This window comes from Pygocentrus nattereri, chromosome 17 (assembly GCF_015220715.1).
Source record: "Pygocentrus nattereri isolate fPygNat1 chromosome 17, fPygNat1.pri, whole genome shotgun sequence".
Lineage (NCBI taxonomy): Eukaryota > Metazoa > Chordata > Actinopteri > Characiformes > Serrasalmidae > Pygocentrus > Pygocentrus nattereri.
The window spans coordinates 39,734,921-39,762,325 of record NC_051227.1 but is presented as its reverse complement, the minus strand read 5'-3'; the positions used below and the strand labels follow the sequence as shown (position 1 = coordinate 39,762,325).

The window sequence follows — 27,405 nt, the reverse complement described above, 5'->3', positions numbered from 1 at the left end:
GAATCCCAAGAATCCGTCCTCAATGGGAATCCAGTGATAAGTGGAGAAACTATGGATGACCGTAAGTAGAGACTCAAAAAGTACTGAAACATTCGATCTGTTTGATTTGACGAAAACCCAGAGCTTGTTATGCCAATCCTAGCAGTTCAGAGCCTGACCTGTTTTGCTTTTGTCTGTGTTTTTGTTTCGTAACATTGATTTTGTTTGTGTTCATCGCTGTGACAGAAGATGTTACCACAGACGGAGCCCAGCAGGCCACCAAGGACCAACTAATTCCCCTCTCTGTTCAACTGGATGACCCGCAAGACACTGGAAATGACCCTGTACTGTAAATGATATATCTTCATAATATGTATTTAATGTGTAAGAATTTTTTTTTTTTTTTTTGTGTTTTTTTTTTTTTTGTAAATTACTTTTTATTGGGAAATTCTGTTCAAGACAAAGGAAATACAGTGACATTCAAACATTCATATATCTTAAATAGTGATCACACAAAACAAATTAGATAAATAGACAACTAAAGCAAATACAAATCTTATCCAGAATTAGACTTCCATGAGATCACATTTTAAAATTAAAGTCACTGATTTGTCCCTAAACTTAGTTCCCCTTTTAATAATTTATTATTATTTATTTAACAATTTCTTTGCTATTTATTTATTTTGAGGTAAAAACTATTTACATAAAGATGGGGAAGCTTAATCTTTAGTAAAACGAGGAGAGAAGGACAGGAGGTCATGAGTTCTACAAAAAGTCTGGTCGCTGGGGTCTTATATATGCTAGCCATCTAGACCAGATCCGATAAAATTTGTCTGCTTGAATTCTTAGAGAATAGGTGAGTTTCTCTATAATAAAAATTTCATAAACGACATCGTACCACTCTTGAATTTGGGGAGGTTCAGAGGACAACCATTTTCAGGTGATTGCCTTTTTACTTGCGGCTAACAAGGCACTCAGTAGTTTTTTATCCCTTTGACACATATCCAGAGAAAGATTTCCCAAATAGAGAAAAGTAAAGTCAAAAGGTATGTTTAGTTGGAATATCTTACAGACGGCCTGATGGATATCCCTCCAATATCCAGTCAGCGCAGTACATTCCCAAAAAATATGGAAATGGTTTGCGCCATCCGAGCCACACATTCTCCAGCAGCTAGACCCTGAGCCCTGATGCCGTTTCTGCACAGGGGTAATAAAAAATCTAAGAATATTTTTCCAACAAAATTCTTTCCATAGTAGAGAACTTGTTGTTGCCCACTAATATTTACATATTTCCCCCCAATCATCCTCAGATAGTGACACATTCCCCTCTTTTTCCCATTTTTCTTTAATATATAATGTTTTATTGTCTTTGAGAATGTTAATCTCTTTAGAAAGCCTCGAAATGAGTTTAGGACATGAGCCTGTTTTAGTAGTGGCCTCAATAAATTTAAGAATTCCTGTCTCATGGGCTTGTGGGTTTACTTGTCTAGACAATTCGTTAAAATAGGATCGTACTTGAAAATATCTATAAAGATCCTTCTGTTCCAGTCCGTATATTTCTTTTAGAGATTCAAATGATTGAAATACCCCCTTTTGTAAAAAGGTCAAATATGTTGTTAGACCCCTCTTGGCCCACCTTTTAAAAGTATTATCTTCTTTGTTAGGGGAGAAGTCACTATCATAGGCACACCATCTCAACAATTTTACAGAATCATGTATCCCACTCAATGTAATTATCTTTTCCCAAATCTTCATAGTTAGGTTAATCCATGGATTCTCCATGTCCAAAAGGTGTTTCATTAATGTTCTATCGGCTATCATTGCTTCCAAGGGAAAATTTGCTGCCATTGCATTATCAATTTCCTTCCATCTTGCTGTGTAATATTTATTGCACCAGCATATTAAAGGTCTTATTTGGGAGGCATAAAAATAAACACGAAGGCAAGGGAGGGCAATTCCTCCATTCTCCTTTCCCTGTTGTAATGTGGTATATTTTATTCTAGGTTTCCTTCCCTGCCATATAAATCGCGAAAGACTCCCCAAATTGTTGATCTGATATTTCTATTGGTAAGGTCTGAAAAAGATCGTGGTAATACATTCATTTTAATTGTCTCTACTCTCTTAATTAGTGTGAGGCATGGGATAAGATTCCATCTTTGCAAATCTGCTTTTATTTTACCATTTAAGGGACCATAATTTACTTGAAATAGCTCAGACAGATCTTTTGGTAAAACCACTCCTAAGTATTTTATATTTTTTGCCTGCCAATTAAATGGATATGCATCTGTGAGTGTTTTTGGTGGGTTATAATTTATTGTAATCACCTGGGTCTTTTGAATATTAAGTTTATATCCCGAAAGAAACCCAAATTCTTCCAGTGTGTTCATCAGTGCCATGAATGAGTGAGTGGGTTGCCCTAGGTACATTAAAACATCATCTGCAAATAGTGCAATTTTTTGTTCAACACCATAGACCTCAATTCCCTTAATATCTTGTTTTTGTCTAATTGCTTGGCTTAAAGGTTCAATAAATAAAGAAAATAACAATGGGGACATCGGACACCCTTGTCTAGTTCCTCGTTCCAGCACAAATGAGCTTGAAAGGTCCCCGTTTATTTTAATTTTTGCACTGGGTTTATCATATATTGTTTGAATTGTTTTGATAAACATGTGATGGAAACCAAATTTTTTTAAAACTTTATATAGAAAAGCCCATCTAACGGTGTCAAAGGCTTTTTCTGCATCCAAACTTAACAACATTGCTTCAAGTTTATTTTGATTAATGTATCTCATTATTTGTAAAGTTCTCCTTATGTTATCCTGTGTTTGTCTTTGCTTTATGAATCCAGTCTGGTCCAAATGGATAAGATTAGGCAATAACTGCTCTATTCGTCTAGCTAAGATCGAAGTAAATAATTTGTAATCCAAGTTAAGGACACTAATTGGCCTGTAGTTCCCACATTCTGATTTGTCTTTTCCTTCTTTGGGTGTAACTGAGATAATTGCTTCCCTCCACGATGGTGGAATTTCACCTGTTTCTATTACCCAATTCATAGCTGACAGCAACACTGGAGTAAGTTGCTCTTTGACACATTTATACCATTCGGATGTATAGACGTCTGTTCCTGGGGATTTTCCTGGTTTTAATTTAGAAATGGCTAAATGTAGCTCCTCAACTGTTATCTGCTGAATAAGTATCTCATTTTGTGAATCTGTTACTACTGGTAAATTCAATGTGGATAGAAACGTATCAATCTGTAGGTCACTTGACATAGGTGGTTGAGAGTATAGGTCTTTATAATAAGTGTTAAAGCTTTCCTGTATTTTCTCAAGTTTAGATTCCATCACTTTAGTTTTTGGGTTTCTAATTCTGTATATAGTGTTATCTGCTTGCTGTTTTCGAAGCCTGTAAGCTAGAAGTTTTGCTGATCTCCCTCCCACTTCATAATATTTTTGTTTCAAATACAGACGTTTCTGTTGTGTTTCCAAAGTATACAGCTCATTAATTTCGTGTTTTAATTTATTCATTTCTTGCTTCAGTTTTGTCTGAAATGTTGTATAAGTTGTAGTCTGTAATCTTTTTAATTGTGCCTGCAACTGTTCTAGTTTCTGAGACCTTAGTTTTTTATTAAAAGAGGTTATTTCTATTCATTTCCCCCTCATGACGGCCTTCATAGCATCCCATATGATGGATGGAGAAACATCCCCTTTATCATTTTGTACAAGATATTCTTCAGTGTCGTTTTTTAATTTCTGCACAATTTGAGGGTTATTCAGAATGGTTGAATTCAGCTTCCATATTGTCGATCTATGTATTCTATCCAGGATTACGGACAAATAGATGGGGGCATGATCAGATAGGTCTATTGTACCAATGTCGCAATCTCTCACCTTATATCTATCCTTGCTAAAAAGGAAGAAATAGTCTATTCTTGAATAAGTTGAGTGTGGAGAGGAGTAGTGTGTATAATCCCTACTGGATGGATATGTTTCCCTCCAGATATCTATTATTCCCAATTCTTTCATTATCGTATTGATTTTCTTGCAAGTTGAATATCGTTGAATATTTACTCCAGAAGAATCTAAATTTGGATTCAGACGAATATTCAGATTCCCCCCACAGATCAATGTGCCCTGGGAACTAGCCATCAAGTCATACAACCTTTTAAAGAAACTCCAATCACTTCCTGGGGGGGCGTATACATTCAAAAGTGTTACTAATGATCCCTCTATTTTACATGCAACCATTGCAAATCTCCCATCCTCATCAATAGTGTCTGATATATGTTCAAAAGTCAGTGCACTCGATATTAAAATTGATACTCCTCTTCTATGTCCTGCCTTATACGAGGAACAATACAAGTACTTAAAACCCATTGATTTTAGTTTAACATGTTCTGCTTTGTTTAAGTGTGTTTCTTGAAGAAATGCAACGTGTGACTTATCCTTTTTTAATTTGGACAAAATTTTACGCCTCTTGATTGGATTTAGGACCCCATTGACATTAAAAGAGATTATTTTTATAATATTATCCACCTGCATTCTCCCTTGCACAGAAAAATGAACCGATAGATAGACTGACCTCCTCCCATCTCCTCTGTAACTTAAAGTTAACAAGTCGTACAGTTGTAAATACACTATAAACAGGTACAAGAAAAAGAAGGAATTAACACACAGTAACCTTGGTTCCGATATAGAGGTCTCAATGCAGACCTTAAACAAGTTGACACATCTAGAGGGAAAACCTCCACCTTCTGTCCTTTGAGGAGGGCCCTCCATGTTTAGCCTTTAGGTGGCAGCAACCCATCAAACCCGACTATATTAATTTACTCTGATGGACTAGGACAATTTTTCTCCTCTACATGTTGAAACTAGCCTTTCCCACAGTAAAACTTAGATACCTCGATAAAGAGATCGTTCTTATCTTATTCAACCAGTGCCTACCGCTTAAAGACACTTAATTTTTCTTTGAAGCCGGCCACGTCCCCGTAGCGACCGCCCCGTCTGGACCGTGGCCCGCCTGGCTGCCACGTCAAACGGCGAATCTGGTCCAGAAGCGTGTCCGGTTGCATAATCATCGTTACGGGTAGATCCCTGTCTGCCATATCTCGTGTTGCCTCCTCCACTGACTCGTAGGTTACTGTCCCGTCATCATAGAATACCTTCAGCTTTGCTGGTGTGGTTTCTTCAGTTGCGATGCTGTAAAGGTGTAGGAACAAACTCTTCGGTGACACTCGTCTCTTGCATATAAAGATGTTTATTAGCATTGAGAGGTCGAAGTCACAGACAAGCCTTCGCGAAAGAGCTTGGAGAGAAGAGCCAAAATTCTCTGACACGTACATTCCAACTCCTGGTTTTTATACCGGTGTGGACATCTGGCTTCTGTCAAAATAGCCTCAGTTTGTTCAATGTATGGATCTTCTTTAGCCAAATTTGGTAAAAACATACGTTATTGTCCAGAGTAGCCCCAGTCTAATATATAGCATTGTTTACATTCAGGGGGGGGCCCATCCTGTGCAGCTGCCTCCTGAATAAGCTCCACCATATTTCAGAGGCCCACAGGATAAACTCAACCAGAATCTACACAGTCTAATAATCAATATGATAGAAAATAATGTTACGACTATAGAATTAATAAGGTCAAATTCACCACACTGGATACAGAGTCCGAAACTTTATGTTGTTATCCTTCAGGATCCGCCGTGCCTCTGCGTATTCTCGTCGTTTGTTGAGAATTCCGGATGCGTAGTCATGATCCAGGCTTATTTTGTTGTTTTTCCATACGAAGCCTTTCTTTTGCCACGCCAGTTTCAGAATGCTCTCCTTCGTTCTGTAGCTTAGAAATCTGACAACCAGCGACCTTGGCGGTGCTCCAGCGGGGGGCCGCGGACCCAGAGCGCGGTGGGCTCGCTCTATAAGCATGTCCGTGGAGGGTGGTATGTCAAGGTTTTCCCTAAGCAGCTTTTCAACAAATGTGGTCACAGAGTCTATCTCCCCCTCTGCTCCTTCTGGGACCCCGTATATCCTCACATTTTCACGTCTTGAACGACTCTCTTGGTCCATTAGTTTACCCTGAAGCTGCGTCTGCAGTTTGAGCATCTCAGCCAGGACATTCTCCGTGACTTGTCTTCTTTCTTCATTCTGTACGAATCGCGTTTCTGCAGCATCCATCCTAGAGTTAATTTTCGAGATCTCTCCTGTAATGGCTTCGAGCTGACTTTAGGAGTCTTGTCGAAAGTCCCGTATTTCTCTTAAAATCAACTCCAACTTCCCTCCTTCTACCGTTTCCTTCGCTCGACCACCGTCTTGGGTTTTAGCATTAGCCACGGGCACGCTGTCTCCAGAGTCAGCTTCGTAGTCACGTTTTTCTGGTTGCTGGGTCGACTTTTTCCCCTTAAGCCTAGTCGCCATAACTGCCCCGTCTTCCATATAGAAATATTGTTTACTTTTTTGTAAAAAACTTCGCTGTTTTGGGACTTTTTCTTCGCCTTTAGTCGGGAGACACGTTTTTACACTGCCATCTGGCTGGTGACGTAACCGGAACCCCGTGTAAGAATTATTTAATAAACAAAGCTGCTATTGTTAAATTCATCCTGACAGGGTGTCATTTAACACCAGACCTCTGACAGTGTCAGCAATCCCCCTTCTGGCCACCAGAGGTCTTCCCCTCCTGAGTCAACCCTAATGAGCTCCACCTGATCCTCATTTCCACTCTGCTCTGCTATAAAACCTCTCAGTTGCACTTGGGCTTCGAAGTACTGCCAGTTCCTCAGTGTCTGCCTTACCTTGTTTATTCCCTTGTCTTTTTGGGTGTTTTGGACTGTTGCCTGCTCTTTGGACTGGTTTTTGCTCTTGCCCTTTTGGATACTTTTGCCTGGTTTTTGGCCCCTTGGATTTCCCTGTTTTATTTGACCACCTTAACCTGCACATGGATCCTTCTCAAGGTCTGGAGAATCAACTGTTATACACTGTTACAGTAACACAATGGAGTTTATTCAATATGCCTTATTTTGTACAGTTATTCCACTGACCCCCTTTTTAATTCAGACTTATTATTTACTAACTAGGAATTATTCTATAGTAGAAAAACATGTATTATATAAGTACATAGCAGTATAGTGTATATAGTAGTATCATATATATGTATATACCCATATATGTTCATCCACTGATGTCTTTGCACTGTCTATGTGTGTACATTTGTGTAGTATGTGTAATTTGTATCTTCCTATGTTAAACACAGCCATGATGTAGCCATTGCCCTTGTGGAATAAGCTTGTTCTCTTCAATACAGACAACCTCAGTCTCCCAGGAGAACACCAAAGCTGGTACCTGTGTAAAACAAACGGAAAACATGCAGATAGGGAAAACATCTACTACAGTAACAGTTGAAAGAAATCAGTCATTTCTATGGTAAGAATCCATGTAAATTACAATGTGCACAATTATGGACTCAGTCGTTAGTGGTCATCAGTTGCTGACTTTAAAACTGTAGACAAGAAACTATTAGATGAGAAATAAGTCACAGGTGAGACTGTCATTATATAAAACTGATTGACAGACTTACCTGCTGAGAATGTAAGACATCCAAACATTTCAGAATGGATTCTAGCAGATGCATTACATTCATGTGAAAAGGTAAATACACCCCATAAAAAGTACTGAATTTCTTTTTGGACATAGATACCTGATCTTCATTTAAACAGTGTTGATAAATAAAGATCATCATCATCTTCGTCGTTGACCCCTTAATCCAGATGGGGTCACGGTAGCAGCTGGGAGAGCAGAGAATCCCAGGTGACCCTGTCCCCTGCAACTTCATTCCCAGGGACCCCAAGCCGCTCCCAGGCCAACTTGGAGATGTAATCCCTCCAGCGGGTCCTAGGATGAACCCAGGGTCTTATCCCGGTAGGCCGTGCCTGGTACACCCCCACCGGGGTGCGTCCGAATCAGATGCCCGAACCACCTCAGCTGGCTCCTCTCAATGCGGAAGACTAGCGGCTCTACTCCGAGGTCCTTCCGGATGGCCGAGCTCCTCACCCTATCAAATAGTGTGTAGCCCGCCACCCTGCGAAATAAAGATGATAACATTTAATAATTAACATTTTTGTCATCCCTTATATAGTTGAAATAAACAAAATCTGCAATTTTCTTACATGGAAAACGTAAGTACAGCACACGTTGAAATCAGGTGCACCTGATCAGGTGTTAATGATTAGAACACTATTAGAGAGTGTCTTGGAGGAACTGGTCTTATTCAAACCTTCAGAAATTTGTTCTAGTTTGCTTTTTGTTATCGAAGTGTGTGGTAACATCATGCGTAGCTCAAAGGAGCAGAAGATAATATGCCAGGAGAAGTCAAACCCTAAAATTTCGTCACAGAATCTGCAGGCAGCTCACTATTGTTGTCAAACTGCATGCATCTACCATTAGAAAGAGTCTGCACACATTTGACCAGCATGGGATGTGCGACAGGTGGAAAAATTCTGTCTATAAAGAAGATCAAGACTAAAATTTGCGAATGAATGCCTAAGCAAGGACGAGGACTTCTGGAACAGTGCACTACGGACAGGCAACACAAAGTCACAGTACCAAAAGCCGTGTTTAGTGAAAACCAAAGACAGAATCTGATCAGAAGAAACTCCTACCAGCAGTAAAGCTGGAAATATTAGTGTTTGAGGCTGCTTAGTGCCCTCAGGACCTGACCAACTTCCAATCATAGAATCAACTATGATTTCCTACCAGAGAGTGCATGAGGAGAACGTCCAACAGGACAGTGATCCCAAATACACCAAGTCCACCAAGGTATGGCTCCCTCCTTAAGAGCACATTTAAGAAACTCCTCAAACATTGTCTCCCAGAAAATGTCAGAAACTGGTTGACAGTTAGTGTCTATGTAAAGTTGGTCCTGCCAAAGGAGGCAGTACCAGTTACTGAGGCCAAAAAATAGTTTTATCATTTTTTTTAAATAAATGATTGCAAAGTCTAATTCCCATTGTTTTTGTTCTACTATATAATGTTTATCGACCTGAAGATCAAATACTGATCTTTTACAGTATAACTGATTATTAATAATAGGGTCTTTAAGCTTTACAATATTATTATTTTGACATTATATCGATATTTTCTAGGTGAAAACATTGCCTGCCGTCATTGGCTGTGCATTTTGTGGTCGTAAGGCAGAAACAGGGCTCAAAAATTGTTACCTTTCGTCATTATCCGCTGTGGTCAGGACAGAAAAAAAACATCTTATTCAAGTTAATAGAGAAGACACGCATAAAACCATTTCTCACAATAATGTGAGTGCTGCTTTACTGCTGTAAACAAATGAAGTAGGTTCTACAGTCGAAAAGGAGATGCACTGTTACACAATGCCCTAAGCTGGGATGCCAAAACAAACAAACCACTGGTGTTCACATTAACAAAAGGCCTGAGTATGATCAACATAATTAGCATCATATGCAGCGCACATAGAAAGCAAAGCAGGCGCAGTCTCCAGAGCGCTCCTCAGATGCAATCAGAGGACGGAAAAAGGACGACATGACACAGGCGTGACTTGGCTGGTCTGCTCAGTGGGCCAAGAGTAGCCAGGGTTTCTAACTCACTCACTGAATGCATCTTACTCCTCTAATGACTCCTCACTTTCACATCCTCCAAGCAGCGACTTGAAAAACCCTGGGGAACCCTGAAACAAAAACCTATTATGATTTTATGCTGTCCATTAGCTCAAATACAAGTTGAGGGAAAGGTCATTACTTAGCTGCCTTATCCAAAATCAATGAGCTTCAGTCTTTAATATACTTAAAATAATATATATATATAAATATAGCCCTGGTCTGCCTCAGGGTGCCACTGTAGCAAACTGGTTAACCCAGTTGGTCCTTCATTGTCTAGCAACTCTAACTATGCTTGTGATACCTCTGAGAGCCTTTACAATACGCAGTAGCACTTCTCTAAATCTGAAAACTTGCTTCATTTCCCAAGAGACTGGTGGAAAGTCTGAATTGTTACTCTTTTCTCAAATCAAAGATGAAAGAGGAGATGTATACGTATATATAATGAATGTGTGGAAGACCACATTACCAGAAAAGAGCATTTCCAAAGGAAGAATTGTGAAGACAAACCTCAGCATTGCTGCGGTGAGTCAGCAGCCAGCCAACACTGGAGTAGCCAGCCAAAATGAGACCCCATGAATACCAGGAGGGATTTGTATTTTGCATTCTGGGCAGACGTTGGATCGTATCTTGCGACTACAATCAATTTTTACCTTAAATCTTTAAATCTAATCGTTCTGAGCAGTTAATAGTAATATTATTAGTTACAACACATGTGGCCAATCAGCCAAGACACGATTGCTAATAAGGAATAGAAACTCAAACTGCACCATATTATGCAAAAAATGAATACTAAATACATCCCATAGCTAAAACAGTGTCTAGACAAAAACAGTTTCATAGCTAACAACAGAAGCAGCCATCTTCAAGTTTAAATTTGTCCAGTTTTTATAAATCGCAGTTTGTCATACAGTGTCAGAAACAATTAACTATTAACTGTCTTGAGGTTATTTAATCAAATTACCATGCAAGGCAAATGTGTAATGATTTAGGAATGCACTATGCTAACTGCAGCTAAGATTCTGATATTTCCAAAAGTATTCGGTCGTCTGGCTTCACACGCATACGAAGTTGAGTGACGTCCCGTTCTTAATCCATAGGGTTTAATACGATGTCGGCCCACCCTTTGCAGCTATAACAGCTTCAGCTCTTCTGGGAAGACTTTCCACAAGGGTTAGGAGTGTTTATGGGAATTTCTGGCCGTTCTTCCAGAAGCGCATTTGTGAGGTCAGACACTGATGTTGGACGAGAAGGTCTGGCTCACAGTCTCCGCTCTAATTCATTCCAAAGGTGTTCTATGGGGTTGAGGTCAGGACTCTGTGCAGGCCAGTCAAGTTCTTCCACACCAAACTGGCTCATCCACGTCTTTATGGACCTGCTTTGTGCACTGGTGTGCAGTCATGTTGGAACAGGAAGGGGCCGTCCCCAAACTGTTCCCACAAAGTTGGGAGTGTGAAAATGTCCAAAATCTCTTGGTGCTGAAGCTTTAAGAGTTCCTTTCACTGGAACTAAGGGGCCGAGCCCAACTCCTGAAAACAACCCCACACCATGATCCCCCCTCCACCAAACTTTACACTCGGCACAATGCAGTCAGACAAGTACCGTCTCCTGGCAACCGCCAAACCCAGACTTGTCCATCGGATTTCCAGACACTTCCACTTTGTTATAATCCCACTGACAGTGGACTGTGGAATATTTCACGACTGGACTTGCTGCACAGGTGGCGTCCGATCACGGCACCACGCTGGAATTCTCTGAGCTCCTGAGAGCGACCCATTCTTTCACTAATGTCTGTAGAAGCAGTCTGCAGGCCGAGGGGCTCGGCTTTACACACCTGTGGCCATGGAAGTGACTGGAACACCTGAATTCAGTGATCTGGATGGGGGAGTGAAAACTTCTGGAAATATAGTGTACACTGGCCTCATAGCTCCAGTGCTAAAAAAAAGGAGCAAACTTTAAAACATATTGATTGTATTATTTTTTCACTGAACTATTCCTTCAACTCTAACCAGGTAGCATTCTAACTATCAACTGACCTAAGACACTGAGTGACGGTTACTGTATTCCAGGGTTGGGAATACTGAAAAAGTAGTAGTTAGGTACTTTGTAGCTACTTTCTCAAATTCTGTAACTAGCTACAATTTAGCTACTTTTCCAGAAAAAAAGTAGTACCTACTTTTTAGCTACTTTTTGAAAAGTAGTGCACTGCTTGTTCTTGTACTTTCAAAGTGCGAATGTCAGAATGACATTAATCCAACATACTGAAACCTGAGTATTGATCATTCAAACACTGAGCCAGCATATCCAGTCCAAAGACTGTGGCTAAATACATTTTCAAACAGTTCAATTATTTTTCACTGATATACTGTGTGAGACTGATTAAAGTAGGATGAGTTTCTGTACTTCAGTGACAGGTCCTTTGAGGTTTTTGTGTTAGATTCTTGAGTTTATTTATTCGTTTATTTATTTTTGCCTGCTACTGCTGCATCTAGCACAGCCTGGCTCCAGGTTTACATACTTATGTAAAATTATGTATTTGAAAACTTAAAACTGTGCAAAACTGACATCCACATTACAAACAGGCTAATAATATGGGTTCAGTAGTCCTGTGTTCCCAAGATGACCAGCATGTTTATAATAGCGCAAAACATATTCATAGTACAGAAAGACGATCATCACGCTCCTCTTGAACTTGCTGTAGTAATCCGGCTTTGCACTCCTACTGAATTTACCTACCATGTGCTTTATCCCTCTTCTTGTACATCCAGTTGGTCTATCGCAGAGCTGGACGAAGTGCACAAATCATGTACTTGAGTTAAAGTAGAGACGGTAAAATATTCCTCCAGTAAAAGTAGAAGTTCCTCCCTTTAGACCTCCACTTGAGTAAAAGTACTAAAGTATTTCCCTTCAAATGTACTTAAGTATAAAGTAAAAGTACTAAAAGAGTAATTCTGGCTCTGATGTCCTGTTATCATTTTTATAACCAGACTGGCTTCATGAACTCATTTCAGGTGAAAGTCCTCCAGCGTCTCTCTTGGTAAACCAGTCTTTTAATAAGACGTCATTAATTAGTGACGCTGACGTCTATTAAAATGATCAGAAGCACAAAACACTGAAGGTAAACAGTTTCCATCAGGGAGAACCGAGTGGCTCTGAAATCACTTTTTACACACAAGCAAAGTTTCAGTTTCAGATTTATTTACAACTTAGTTCCAAGTTTAAGTTGAATAAAAACTGGCTTTAAACTCAGGATCACAGATGAGCTCCTTTACTATGTTGATCTGTAGGCGTCTGTTCATAAACATAAACCAGCCCAAACTCATTTACTATAAAATGAAATGGTGTTTGTAGAAATTCAGAAAAAAGCCGCGTCAGTCTCGACTGCATATGTGGACATATTTCTATATTGAGCTCTATTTACACAAAGTTAGGTTAGTTCATCATTTATGTTGAACAGACTCTCCCAAAGTTTTACGCTGCTGCGCTGACGTTGAACCGCGTGCTGCACTGGGTCGGTATGACCAACAGGTCAAAACCAGCTCTAAACAAAGTGACCGCTGGGCCCTGATTGGTGCTCTGGCTTTGCGCTTCTTTCGTTTTGACATGTTACGTTTTTATACACACAGAAACCAAAAGGAACCACAGATTTCTCAAAATGTAGGAGGAAAAAGTCGGATATTAGACTCTGAAATGTAGTGGAGTGAAAGGAGAAAGACGCCCAGAACGGAGAAACTTCAGTACAGATACACCAAAAATACTAAAGTACAGAAACTAATTACAGTTACTCAGTTAATGTCCACCACTGGTCTTTTCTGACAGTTTCCTGACTTTTAACTGGGGTCACTGCCTTATCTCACAGATTTTTCTGTTGTGTAATCTGAGTTAAAGGGCAACTCCACCGATTTTTCAAAAACTCTTCATAATTAAATGGTTGAGATGTAAACAAAGTCATTCAGAGTGGTTTGCTGCGAGATGCTCCGTTCTACAGAAATATACTGAGTCAGAATTTTTCACGGTGGTGCTGATAGGAACCAGACATCTGAAGGGTTTAATACCTCCGAGAGCTTCCTCACAGAAAGATGCTACATGAAATAATTAGACATATGTGACCTGATGTCTGACACTTTGCTTAACGATACATTTCTGACCAAGTTTTGCGTTAAAGTGTATTTTAATCTATTTTAATTCATTAATGGTGGAGGAGTACCTGCAAAACAGCCCCTAAAGAAAACTTTTTTTCAGGATCATGATCATTTTACCATCACCAACATTACACAGAAGCTCAGAAGACAGGTGTAGGTTCAATGGTGGTTCTGAATGCAAGCAAGCAAAATGTATTTATACAGTGCGTTTTACAACAAGTGTTGTCACAAAGCAGCTTTACAGAACAATCAGTATTACAGAAAGAAGAGAAAAGAAAAGAAAAGCCGGGTCCGAGCGTCACCAGCGGCGACAGTGGCCAGGAAAAAGAGGAACCAGGACTCAGAAGGGGAACCCGTCCTCCTACGGTCAACACTGGATAGCAAACATTATTAGTATGAAGTTTTATAGTAAAGTGGGAAAGAGAAGATCTGAGGGTGAGGACTGCACAGCGCTGTACAGCAAGAAGCTCAGTGGTGGTCAAACCGGTCCAGAAGGCTGGTGAGCAGCGGCACCAATCAAGGCAGAAGAGGCAGCAGCATCAGACGCACAGGATGGGCAGCTGATCAACTCGGCAGAGAAAGGAAAGAAAGACACAGAGTCAGTTCTGTAAAGAGTGGCTGACCACAGAGTCAGTTCTGTAATGAGTGGCTGACCACAGATTACAGTAAAACAGAGCAGCAGAGACTCCAGCAGGTCCAGACCTGACAGGGAGACTAATCACCAAACGCTGCTTGACTATACAAGTAAGTTTTTAGCCTAGACTTAAAAACTGAGGCTCTTAGTCCCGAACAGTAACAGTAAGATTATTCCAGAGCTGGTAAATGGTAAATGAAATGGCTGCATTTGTGTTGTAGACATGGTTTCCCTGGGTTTTCATCACCACCACTGTTTCACTTCAAACCACTCTGAACTCTGTTTACATGTCAAGGACTGAACAATTGGTGGAATTCCCCTTTAAACAGACATTTTTTCCTTTGCATTGTCGCCCTCCAGGTACACACAAGGAGTACAGGCTTCTGTAAAGCTACGCTGAAAACGCCTGTTATAAATATCTGGACTCTGTAAACATGTCCAGACAGCACGTGGACGGTGTTGCCTTCATGTAGGGTCCTGCAGGCACCGCAGGCGCCGCTAGGGGGAGCGCCACTTCGAGACAGCTCTTTGCTTGTTAGCGACACTGCTAACTCGAGCTCCAGCAGCTAGCGAGAGTCTTATACCTGTGCGATGCTCTGCTCGACATTAAATGTGGATTTTACGCATCGTTTTTGCTTTTTAGCGCTCAGTTTATAAATGCGGGACCGATGTAGCAGCATAACGCGACAGTCTGACCGTATCAGACTACCTTAGCTCTTAGCTTCGCTAATAGCTTATGTAGCTAGTGGCTATAAACCAGCCCGAAAACAACAAAAGCTACCGGCTGTGCTGCGACAGTAACTCTGTTCAGCTTTAAAACAGAAATATGGACCGCCTCACATCTTTTGGAAGTAAGTATTGTCTCAGAAGTGCGTGAATGTTGTGGTTCCTCCAGCTCCTCTGACTCGGGTGTAAACCAAGCAGTACCGGGGAGGACGCAGTTGGACTAGATGGACAGCCAGCTGTCTAAGCTGGGTGGGCACAGGGGGTCTTGCCAGTCACATTTTGCCAGTGTAGTCTGGAAGTGATTCTACAGACGAATCAATAAGTGCTGCCCACTTCAGACCAGCTGCCCACGCCCCAGCTACCGCCACCTGCCTTGGACCAGCTGCCCACCCTACACTGATGTTCTCATAGACCCCCAGCTATTCCTACTACTAACACTACTGCTATTAATATTAGTAGTATAATAACTCTGGGTTGTCTGACCAGAGGAGGATGGGTCCACCCTGGTGAGCCTGGTTCCTCCCTAGGTTTCCTCCTCAGCTCTGAGGGAGGTTCTCCTTGCCACTGGCACCCCTGGCTTGCCCACCTGGGGGGCTTTACATTCATGTTAAAACTCTGTCTTTACTGGAATTCTGTGAAGCTGCTTTGTGACACATCAGTTGGGAAAAGCTCCACAAATAAATCTGATTAGATTAAGTGAAGTAAAATGCTGGCAGCGTTGAGAGAAGCGCTATGGACTCAGCCTTCACAGCATCAGAAGGCGCTTTCCACTCCCACTCACTGGCCACCTACCAGCTTACCTTACAAGGCCGCTATACACTCACTGGCGTCTTTATTAACCTGTTCAACTGCTTGTTAACGCAATTAGCTAATCAGCCAATCACACGGCTGCAACTCAGTGCATTCAGGCCTGTAGAGGTGGTCAAGACGACCTGCTGAAGTGCAGACCGAGCATCAGAACGGGGAAGAAAGGGGATTTAAGGGACTTTGAACGTGGCGTGGTTGTTGGTGCCAGACGGGCTGGTCTGAGTATTTCAGAAACTGCTGATCTGCTGGGATTTTCACACTCAACCATCTCTAGGGTTTACAGAGAACGGTCCGAGAAAGAGGAAACATCCAGTGAGCGGTCAGTTGTGAGGACGAAAATGCCTTGTTGGTGTGAGAGGTCAGAGGAGAATGGGCAGACTGGTTCCAGATGATAGAAAGACAACAGGAACTCAAATAACCAACCAGAATCTCTGAGGAACCTTTCCAACACCTTGTTGAAAGCCTGACATGAAGAATTAAAGCAGTTCCAGCCTTTTACTAGCAAGGTGTTCCTAATAAAGTGGCGTGTGTGTGTGTGTGTGTGTGTGTGTGTGTGTGTACAGTTACAGATTGTAGCTCATGCTCAGTTTGTTAGCTAGCCTCTGCTACATTCAATCATTGGTCAGTTTCTGTCCACAGGACTGTTGGCGAGATGTTTTTTAGGGGGACTATTCTCAACACAGTGTCACTGCAGTGATGAGTGGCCCACCAGTCAGAAACATCCAGGCAGTAGTGGTTCTGTGGGCCGAAACTGATCACTGATTATGCGAGAAGTTGGCTCAAAGTTGGACCTGAGAGGCAGATGTTTATAATAAAGTGGCCAGTGAGTTTAAAACGCCAGTGACCAGTGAGGACGCTGGATTTGGCTCAACAAAAAGCCCCAACCCCAGCCCTCCACACAAAGAGGGAACAACCATATTTATTTACTAGATATAATGTAATAAATTCAAAATTTTCATAACGTTTTACAGTCACTCTTTTCTTTCTTTCTCATATTGTCTCATTGTGGTAAGCGATAAAGCCTTTGTGCTGTAGAATTGTCAGGTTTTGACTGATTTTACTATGTATTAAGGACCATGTCTGAGCACTTTTAATCATTCTTGTCTGCAGATGACCCTTTTGACAAGCCTCCTTGTCGGGGATGTTCATCATATTTGGTGGAGCCGTACATAAAGTGTGCCGAATGTGGACCATCCCCTTTTCTCCTCTGTCTCCAGGTGTGGTTCTGAAGCGGGTATCATCAGAACATGTATTCTGCATTGTCCTGAAATGTCTTAACCCTCCTAATATCTTTGGGGTGAATTTGATTTAATGACTTTTCCTAATGTTTTCAATGTCCTGTACACATGTAATATCAACATTTTACACACATTTGTTTGGGATATTTTGAATGATGTTGAGTTGAGTGTAGTATGCAGGTTTATAATGTTAAAAAAAACGTCCCTCTGCTTTAGGACTCATAGTCAAACCTGTAGTAGTACGAGAGCCACTGATAAATGGGGGCAGTCGTGGGCTGGAGGTCAGGGATCCAGCCTCGTGACCGGAAGGTCGCTGGTTCAATCCCCAGAGCCGACAGCACATGACTGAGGTGTCCTTGAGCAAGACACCTAACCCCCAACTGCTCCCCGGGCGCTGCGGATAGGGCTGCCCACTGCTCCGGGCAAGTGTGCTCACTGCACCCTAGTGTGTGTGTGGTGTTTCACTTCACGAATGGGTTAAATGCGGAGGTGAACTTTCCCTGTTGTGGGACTAATAAGGGTCAATTAATCTTAATCTTAATCTTAAATCACCCAACATGGGCGAGGGGTTTAAATCAAATTGACCCCAAGGGTAAAAGATAGTAAATTTAGTAAAAAAAGTAAAAAATAAATACATTTGAGAAGAACAGGAGAGTTAAAGGAAAGCTCAAACTGCTTTCGACCTTCAGCACCATTGGCCTCTAGTAAGTTTCAAGCGACCAATGAAATATATAAATGCAATACAAAAATGTGTTGTTCGAGTTAATCAGCAGTGCACTACAGATCCAGATCCTGCCAAACATGACGCAAGTGTAGTTTATTTTGTTTTGTGTTACAGTGTTTTACAAGGGGCTATGAGTATAAAAAGCACCAGAGTGACCACAAATATGAGATCATGGTAAGTGAAGTGAAACCTGTTGTAGAATTTCCAATAGACAATCCACCATGGCACTTTATTTATATTTATTTATTTAACTCATTTATTTTTTTATCTATGTGTGGAGAAAAAAGAAAACTACTGTGCAACTGGAACATTCTTTTTCCTAGACATCGGATTTTCCCATACTTGAGCCTGGCTGGACAGCTCAAGAGGAGATGGCTCTCCTAGAGGCTGTCATGGACTGCGGCTTTGGGAACTGGTCAGTATACTTTTGCAAAATTTCCTTCGGGATCAATAAAGTATCCATCCATCCATCCATCTATCCATCCATCCACCTGACACCTTATATGTATTTTCCTGTAGGTGTTAGTGAAAGTCATAGTAATGATCTTATCTTCTGGAAGTGTGTAGGATTCGAAAGAGGTGGCTGTGATGTTGATATCCACACATGCTAGCCACTTTATTATACATGTACTTTTAGTTTAGAACTGCTTTTATTCACAGCACCAGCTGGAATTCACTACAGGAAACACTAAAACTCGGCTCACTGGCGTCACTGTCATTTTAAACTTTTAATATCCAACCACTTTCAGACAGCCTGCACCTGTTTTACTTCATCTTATTTATTCTTAACTTTTATGTCTTGTTTTAGTTCTTCTCTTAGGTTAAAAAGTAAGAAAGCACTATTTTAATTCATTTTTTATTATTATTATTATTATTTCTAAAATTAATTTTATTAATCTCTTATCTTCTTCTAATCTCAGTCTCTCATCAATTAAACCAAGTTTTCTTTTTCTTTTTTTTCACTGTTATTTTTACATTTTCTTTGAATTTAAAATGATTAAATATAGATATTATTTTCTTTCTCATGTCAATCCCTGTTTTTTGTAAATGCTCAGCTACACTGAAAATGAGGGTTGCCCTCAATGTACTTCCGAGTCAAAATAAAGGTTGATTGATTTGATTGATTGATGTACACAGAACCTTTTCAAAAATATTTTTAATAAATAAGTGTTAATACAAGAATTTCTTAGTTGCATGGAGATGCTTTATTTGCAAAAACAAAGAAATCGGTTTCAGTCGTGCAATTTTTCTTTTTTTAAGACCAACTGACACAAGCACCACACTGGGAACAAAAGCTATACCCTTGTTGTGATCAGCACTCAGACCGTGCACCCGTTTGTAGGCAGTGAGACTCTTGTACATGAAGTTGAGTGATGTAGCCGTATGTAGCTCTTCTACTGTAACAAAACCTCTGTCCATACATTTCTTACATAGAGATGGCAAAAAATTAGACAATACATGCAAAATGTCAAAAGAAGGCAAGTTGCTTCCAGACCTTTTATGGGCTTCATGAATTTCTGAAGTCTGATCTTAGAAAAACATGTAATTGCCATCTTAATTTACTGTACCTTGTAAAAGTAAACCAAAAAAATTAATAATCATATTAATTGTATTAATAATAACGGTATGTTTCTCTGTGTAATCAGTTAATTTGTCTCACAGTGCCACACGTGTGCTGACCACATCTCTCCTTGGTGAGATTCTAGTTTGATGACCAAAGCATTATTCAGCATTTTATTTCTGTTTTTTTATTCTCATGGTTTTATAGGCAGGACGTGGCTTATCAAATGCGCACCAAGACCAAGGAGGAGTGTGAAAGCCACTACATGAAGAACTTCATCAACAACCCTCTCTTCTCATCCACTCTGCTCAGTCTCCGGCAGATGGAGGAGGCTCGGACAGCAGACAGTGCTATCCCATTCAAACGTAAGAGACCCCCCAACAGTATTCACTTGGGAATGGTGCATGATATCACTGCTGTATCAGATATTTCTTATTTAAACTGCGAGGTTGACTCTGCCTGTGGTTAAGACCAACAGTTAGCATTGCACATGCCTGAATAATAACACTCGCCGCAAACTGCAACACGGTGGAAAATAATCTCATATAGGCTTGCTTATGTGGTTATACACACTCTATGACTGTTATATATAAAAAGCAGGATCAAGGAAGCTGATACTACTGTTTTTAGCTATTTGGTCAATTATTATAGGTAAGAGTTGAGTCTTGCAGGCTAAATAATCAAATATTCACGCGGTTTGAGGCTAGTGTGTGATATAGACATGCAGTTTATGTTTAAAAAGGGGTAAACTGTGTTCATTTAATTTTTACAGTGTTATATCTCTTCATTCTTTATAAGCATTAGAACAGGAGCTCATAACCTACACCTACGTATCCACAGTAAAAATGACCATAATTAATTCCACTGGGATACCCAATACGTGCTGGTTTTTTCAGTCTAATATGTTTTGAAAACCAGAGCACTTCAATTCTCTTGGCAGTCATTAATGTATTTTGGTAGATTTCTTATATAACAGATCACGTTGAGCCCAAAGAGTCTTGATCATGCAGTGACACAAGCAGAACATGTGAATTTGCTAAAATACCTTTAATGCTTTGGCTTCAACTTGGATGTTGAATTGATGTTATTACTGGTTTATTACTGGTTTGCAATTTTTCCTTCTTTCTCATCAGCCGCGGACGATCCTCCTAGACCCTCGTTTGACTCTCAGCTCTCCAGAGATATGGCTGGGTACATGCCTGCTCGAGCAGACTTCATGGAGGTCAGTGGGATGTTTTCTAATTGCAGCTTTGCCAAAAACGTTTTCCTGAAGATAGCAACCATCATAGTCAGACACCCAAGTCCTTTTCTGGCCACATGGAACCTTAATGTACTTTGCATGAAAGCGTTATAAGCATAGCTATTTTAAATTGACAAGGTGTGCAGTTTAGTCCATTTCGCCTTACAGTGTCCTGCATGTACCTCTCTTTCATAAATATATATTTAAAAAATAAGCTTTAGACCAGAAGCTTATCTCAAAACTATCATAAAACAGTGTCTCTGGTTCCTGTCACCACCAACATTGATACAGTAAGTCTCTCTAGAGCAGAGCATTTTACACCAAACCCCACTCTAAGTGAGTGAATGTGGCATGGTTTTGAAAGCAGGTGAAGGGGTGGTTTAGAACTGAAAATGAACCACTCGGGGCCAAATGTCCAGAGCCTTTTATGCCGTAAATACGATGCCTTTTGCCCAAAAAACCATGTGCATGTACAAAATGGGCATACAAGCATAAACATACAGTTTAACCCAAACAAATGTGTGGAGGTGTTGGAAGTGTGGCATATTATATATATAGTCTTATATGTATAGGTTTGCATTGATTTGCTCCACCTTTTAAAAGCAGGCATAACTCTCAGAAGCGTGTTGATGGGAGATTTCCGTCAACAGTGGCAGCAACCAGGGCAGCTTTCTTCAAACACAAAAGATGTTTACCTACAGAACGAAACTATTTCACCTGTCCTTCAGAGTTCGCTCAGCGATTCTATAGTTGGGGTCACCGGTTCCCAACTAAGGGCTGGTGTGGCTGTGCAATGTTATTCCAGCTAAGCAGAAGCAAACCTCATTCACGGTGGTTGGTTAGTGTAGTGGGTGACACCTCTGCCTTCTACACTGTAGACTGGGGTTCAATCCCCCACCAGGGCAAACACCCTACACTATACCAATAAGGGTCCTTGGGCAAGACTCCTAACACCACCTTGGCCTCCCTGTGTAAAATGAGCAGATTGTAAGTCGCTCTGAATTAGAGCGTCAGCCAAATGCCGTAAATCTAAATGTAAAGACTGAGACCAAGTGATAAATTAAGTGGAATCAGATGTGCTTCTGTTTGAAATGAAAACCTGCAGCCACGCCAGATCTTTGTGGACAAGGGTGGGGACCACTGCTCTATAGCATTCAGTGCTTTTACGTGCACTTAATAATCCGATCAGTTTAATAATCCGATCAGTTTAATAATCCGTCAGTTGTCTGATCATTCAAGTGGTCATGTAAACGGCATACGTGGATTTCTCAGATTGGATTAAGGCCTAGAAATCCGATAAAGAGAGCTGGATTTGAGCTCAGTAATCTGGTTTTTCAACGCATGTGTATCCTTACCATTTCTTAGGTTTTCCGGTCTGTAACAGGCAGAACATAATTAGAAGGTGCAGAATTTGTGATAAGCTACAGCTTTAGTAAAATTCAGGCACATTGGCTGTGGTAAAAGTTTCTCAGTCCCAGGTGGAATATTACTCTGACATCATATTCCAGGATGCAGCGAGAGTTATCTTTGTGATGCCAGCTTATACGTCCGGGATGTATAAGGAGTGTGTAACCATGTTCGTAACGGGCTGTCATGTGACCCTGTAGTATGGTACAGGACAGTAAATGTCACATACTGTGTACTATTCTGTAAACTACTGTGAGAAGTAGTGTGCAGTACACAGTATATATTGGTGCATTATGAGAGCATTCCCAATCACTTGACGTGTATACAGTTCTACAATTGGGCATTCCTGGCCAAAGTGAAAATTACACGCATCCTCTACAGAGAACAGACCTCTGCACATTTTAATACACATTTCTGTCAATTTTGTGAATTTAACATGGAAATGTAAAGTGTTGGCACATTTTGAAATGTATGTTTTGTTTTTGAGCACTAAATTGAGCACCAAATCTGACACGTCATATTTAAGTGTGTTCTGTGTAGAGAACACCACGTTTGAACTGGAGTGTTCAGACCTCATAGTTCTTTACAGCTCTTTACTGCCCTCTGCTGATAATGATTAATCAACAGTGTAAAAAAAACAGGCTCTGTGAGTGTTATTTATTTTTTCTAATTCATAAGCTTGTTTATAAATTCAGTTTAAATACAGATATTAAGCAAGAATGTGATGCAAAGGCTGTCAAATGGACCGTTAAGCAGAGAGTGATATACAGTGTCTACTTTCTGTATTCAAGCAGATGTTTGGTTTTTTTTTTCCATGTGCGTCATTTTAGATGTTGTGGATAGTTGTAAGTCTGGCAAATGGAAGAGGCATTGAACCACAGGAGGCCTCAAAGGTTTGGGAATCATTAACCTGCAGGAACTTAGGAACATATGGGAGAGTGAAAGCAAACATGTTTACATTAAATTAACTGCCCACCATGTAGCTCCACTCAGAAGGACTTACCAAGTAGCCTATAGGGTACATGCTTTAAACGGATGCTCTTTGGTATATGCATGTTTTATATTACATATATATTTGTATATATTTTATATATTAGCCACGTAGCAGAAAGAAAACCTTTTGAATGCCTGTTATTTTTCAGTAAATGACTAATGCAGTTTCTCTCTCATGTCTTATGCTAGGAATTTGATAACTATGCAGAATGGGATTTGAAAGATATTGATTTTGTTGACGACGATTCTGATATTCTTCATGGTAAGTGCAATAAGGGCAGAGAAACATAAAGCCAGGTATTAAGTTACTGGCACTCTTAATGAAAACAAGCTGAATGTAAACTCTGATACTAATACACACAAACAAATGAGGGTAGACTATAAATTCTCTCTACAGTAAACTGTCTTATAGATGTTGCTTGTCTCAATAAAACAAGTGGGCAACATGCATGTGATGAAATAACAGTCAAATCTAAAGAAACAGGTGTTTGTTAGCTTGTTCACCTCACAGCAGATAAAATGTCCAGTTCTTTTAATGCACTTTTAAGTCAGGATATAAAGTGTTTTTAGAAGATTTTGCTTGGTGGAATATCCATCCAGATTTAGTTTTTTCTGTGAACATTGGAAAAACAGTCGGTAAGTATTTGGACAGTGGCGTTTTTTTGTTGTTTTGTATGGTGTGTATGGGTCTTAGCTGTTTTTTATGCAGTTCCCCAGTTTGAGGGTCTTATCGGACAAGACATCATCTTTATTTACATTATGGTTTACGTTTCAGATCTAGTGTGTAGCGTACAGAGTTTTAAGTGTTAAAATATTTATTTTTCAAAGTATTAATGTCTAAGCATTTTAATGCATCATTTTAAATATTCCACAATACATTACTGGTTTTGTCATTCAGCATGCAGATTATGCAAATGACCTGTATGATCTTTGTTGTTCTAGCCCTGAAGGTTGCCGTTGTGGACATATACCATTCAAGACTGAAAGAGAGACAACGTAGGAAAAAGTGAGTTTGAAATGTGCTTGAATCCTGACCTGAGAACCACTAGAGGGTGTCGGCTGCCTTCGTGTTTCTTGAATGTCAGACGTTTTTCCAGCACGCAGATGTGGATGCCACGATTGCCTGATCAAAAAACAAAATATGAAAAGACGGTTTGCTTTAGTTGAAATTCCCTGGAAGACTGCATTTAGTTATCTACACATTCCTGATGATCGGTGACGTTAAAAGAGCAGCCTACATAGCAGAGTTGGGCTTGTTTGTGTATAATGCATAGCTGAGTTGCCCTGGCTGATGTTTACTGTAAAGAATCTGGGTGTAAATCAGTTTTAATGAGCCGTAGCTGTCCAGGGTAAGTAGAGCAGCATGTTATGGCAGCTGAGGTATGCAAGGTCCCTTTGACGTGTGCACTTTGAGCGCAATGGGCCGAGGCCACTGCTGTTCTCTCTGCCTTCCTGCTGAGATTGAAGCCCTTGTCTAAATTTGATGAAGAGCCTCAGAGTAGATGGGTTGAACTAGAATCTATGACTCTCCTTGTTAGAGTGACTTTAGACACAAAAACAGATCTTGGTCACCGGCTCATATAACAGGCCTTCATCAACCACACTGAGCCATGTCACCACTGCTATCAAGTACACGACTTGATATCAATTGCTTTCATTAATCGTAGGGTAGGGCTGCACAATGTAGACAGAGCACTAATTTTGTGATTATATAGCTACTTATTGCAGCTCTGATTGGCTTTGAAGTAATATATTATAATCAGTGAATTAGTGATGTTGATTTGATTGAGTCTTGTGTGGTTAATATTGAGTAATATTTACAAACAACAATTAGAAGCTTCACTTCCAAGAAAAGTTGAAATGCTAATAACTACAGGGAGCAGTGGTTAGTGAATTCTGTTTTACCGTATCTAATTGAAGATGGTACAAAAACACAATATTGGACGTTTAACCTATTGAACTTTTTGGGGCACATATATAATTAAAGGCTTGCAAAACGTTCGAGAAAAACGTACCATTTTTTTTTAGGTCTCCTTTAAATAACACTTGATAATTGTCTGGAGACTGAAGATGCCAGCTGATCCAGGTTCCTTGCCATTCATCAGCGATACAAGTTTTCTGCACAACTTTTCAGGGCCTCTGTAGTCGTACGTTCATTATGCATCACATGCTTTCAATGGTAGATAGCAGGCAGGCAGCCCAGTCTAGCACCCACACTGTCTGTGATGCCACATGCGGTGTGGCTTGGTGTTGTGTAGATGTCCCTGAAAAAGACATTGTCCAAAAGGCAATGTTGCTCCAAAATGTGACTATTTAAGCCTTCACAGATGTTCATGATCGTGCATGGCCACTAATACACCCCTGATAACATTACTGACCCTGGCTTTTGAACTTTATACTGGTAACACTCTGGATGGTCCTTTTTGGAGAACACAGCAGGGCCACTCATCATTTCTGTAAACAGTCTGGAAGGCTGACTCATCAGAGCACAGCACATTTACACTGTGTGTCAGTCCATTTTTCTGATGAGCTCAAGGCCAGAGAAGTTGGCAGCATATCTGGACGTTGTTGACATGTGTCATCTGCTTTGCATTGTACAGTTTTAACCTGCTTTTGCAGATTCAGCAACAAATGATATTTATTGACAACAGTTTGTCAAAGTATTCTTGAACCATGTGCATGTGTGACGTGTGAGAAGCAAGCTCTTTTTTAATGCAGTGCTATCTGAGCGATGGGCATGAAAGTCATGGGCAGTCAGTTGCAGCTTTCGGTTTGCATATATTTGCATATTTTATTTGCTAAATGCATTTATTTCATCCCAGCCTTTTTGGAATTGAGATTTGTGTAGAAAATGATTATTGAGAATTTTATGATCACGTCAGGTCCACTCACAACACACAAAAACAAAAAGCCTCAAAAGCCCAGAAAATTAAGAATCATCCACATTTCCCGAATGCTGAGATGGCCATATGGGCCATTAATGGGATTTTTTTGGTTGCATTGTAACTGGATATCTGCACAACATAATTCAGCAGTTTTCTTTGATGCAATTAGAAACTATTCAGATCGTTTTTCCATGTTTTTGGAAATCAAACCCCGAAATGTTACACAAAAACTGTTGTTTTGCTTCTCTGTCCGAGGCCCTTTCCTGTCAAGGCAGGTTGTTCTTCCCGTCGACAAAATGCACCAGACTCTCTGACGTTAGGCTGACTAATATCACACAACCATTACCAGATCATATTTTGTTCAGCCCTAATCAGGGATTAAGGTTAATTGAGTACTCATTCAAAGCTCAACTGTACTAACTGTCCACAGGCAGGTTATAGCTTGTTTGTCCAGTTTTTCACACGGAAACATTGAAACTTTGTTGTTTCTTTCAGGATCATTCGGGACCACGGACTCATAAACCTGCGCAAGTTTCAGAGTAAGAGTTCTTCAGAGTCGTTACACTGTCATCACACTGATTGACACCATCACAATGACTAGCTGCCAATATAAGGTTATTGGGCACCACTCAAGCATTATAGGTACCAAATGTTCAGGTATTAAACAATGCGTCATTGTTCAGCGCCATCAATCCTGGTACCAGTCACACTCAGATTACTAACGCTGCACGCACATCTACAGATCTCTGCCTACTCTTCGTATGAAATGAATCTCCCTGACCACCATAACATTAGCGTGCAAGCATTTACGGCGGAGGCTGAGAATAGTCAGATTGGACCAGTGCCAGAGCGCCATGCAATGGCCATAATTGCTCTTCCATGAATAGTCCACCATGAAATGAACACCCTGCCTCTAATGATAAAAGAGACGGCAGCTTCATGAGCTTCTATTCATCTGTACTCTCCAGGAGTACGAGGGTCAGAGCTATCAGTAAATGGAAGCCACTGCCCCCCAACTCGTGTCACAGCAGTTTCTGCTAGCCATGAATGTTTATCCAGTCCAGTTGTTCTGTTTTCGTTTTTTAGACAGAAACCTCTGTGGTGTTTTCACGAACAGCACTGAGCACAGGGATGCACAAGGCCGGCTTTTCTGTTTATTTATTTATCAGCCCTCTGCCACCTTCCTTATCTCCTGCTCTCTCAAGACAAAAGAGAGCCAATAGTTACCGTGGAGCTGCAAGCGGGTTGTCATGGAGACTGTCTGAAATTTGTGTGTGTGTGTGTGTGTGTTTGCGAGAGGCGCACGGCAAAGCAGTGGCCGAGGCTTCATGGCTCACAGCGGTGCTGGTTTATCCCCTTTAGGAGAGCGAAGAAGCTTGACCTGATGCTCAGTCTCAATGCCATTAACCCCTTAACCCTCACGCTTCTCTGCTGTGCACATTGAACCAAGTACAGA

The 27,405-nt window shown here is 40.6% G+C and overlaps 1 protein-coding gene across 4 annotated transcripts in view; it reads left to right on the top strand.

The window, feature by feature from the left end:
• The first annotated feature begins 6,747 nt into the window (after positions 1-6,747).
• Positions 6,748-27,405, top strand: part of tada2a (transcriptional adaptor 2A) — a 31,777-nt gene continuing 11,119 nt past the window's right edge. Inside the window, exons 1-10 of one of the 4 annotated variants that reach the window (XM_037546712.1) lie at positions 6,750-6,922; positions 7,273-7,391; positions 17,012-17,118; positions 17,978-18,037; positions 18,187-18,278; positions 19,632-19,789; positions 20,558-20,646; positions 23,254-23,326; positions 24,007-24,070; positions 26,445-26,488. In XM_037546712.1, the coding sequence (XP_037402609.1) occupies positions 18,035-18,037; positions 18,187-18,278; positions 19,632-19,789; positions 20,558-20,646; positions 23,254-23,326; positions 24,007-24,070; positions 26,445-26,488 (523 nt within the window). In that variant the 5' untranslated portion in view covers positions 6,750-6,922; positions 7,273-7,391; positions 17,012-17,118; positions 17,978-18,034. Of the gene's footprint in view, positions 6,923-7,272; positions 7,392-14,862; positions 15,220-17,011; positions 17,119-17,977; positions 18,038-18,186; positions 18,279-19,631; positions 19,790-20,557; positions 20,647-23,253; positions 23,327-24,006; positions 24,071-26,444; positions 26,489-27,405 lie in introns of those variants that run through there. The other 3 variants (XM_017724226.2, XM_017724227.2, XM_017724225.2) reach the window with 3 other exon arrangements.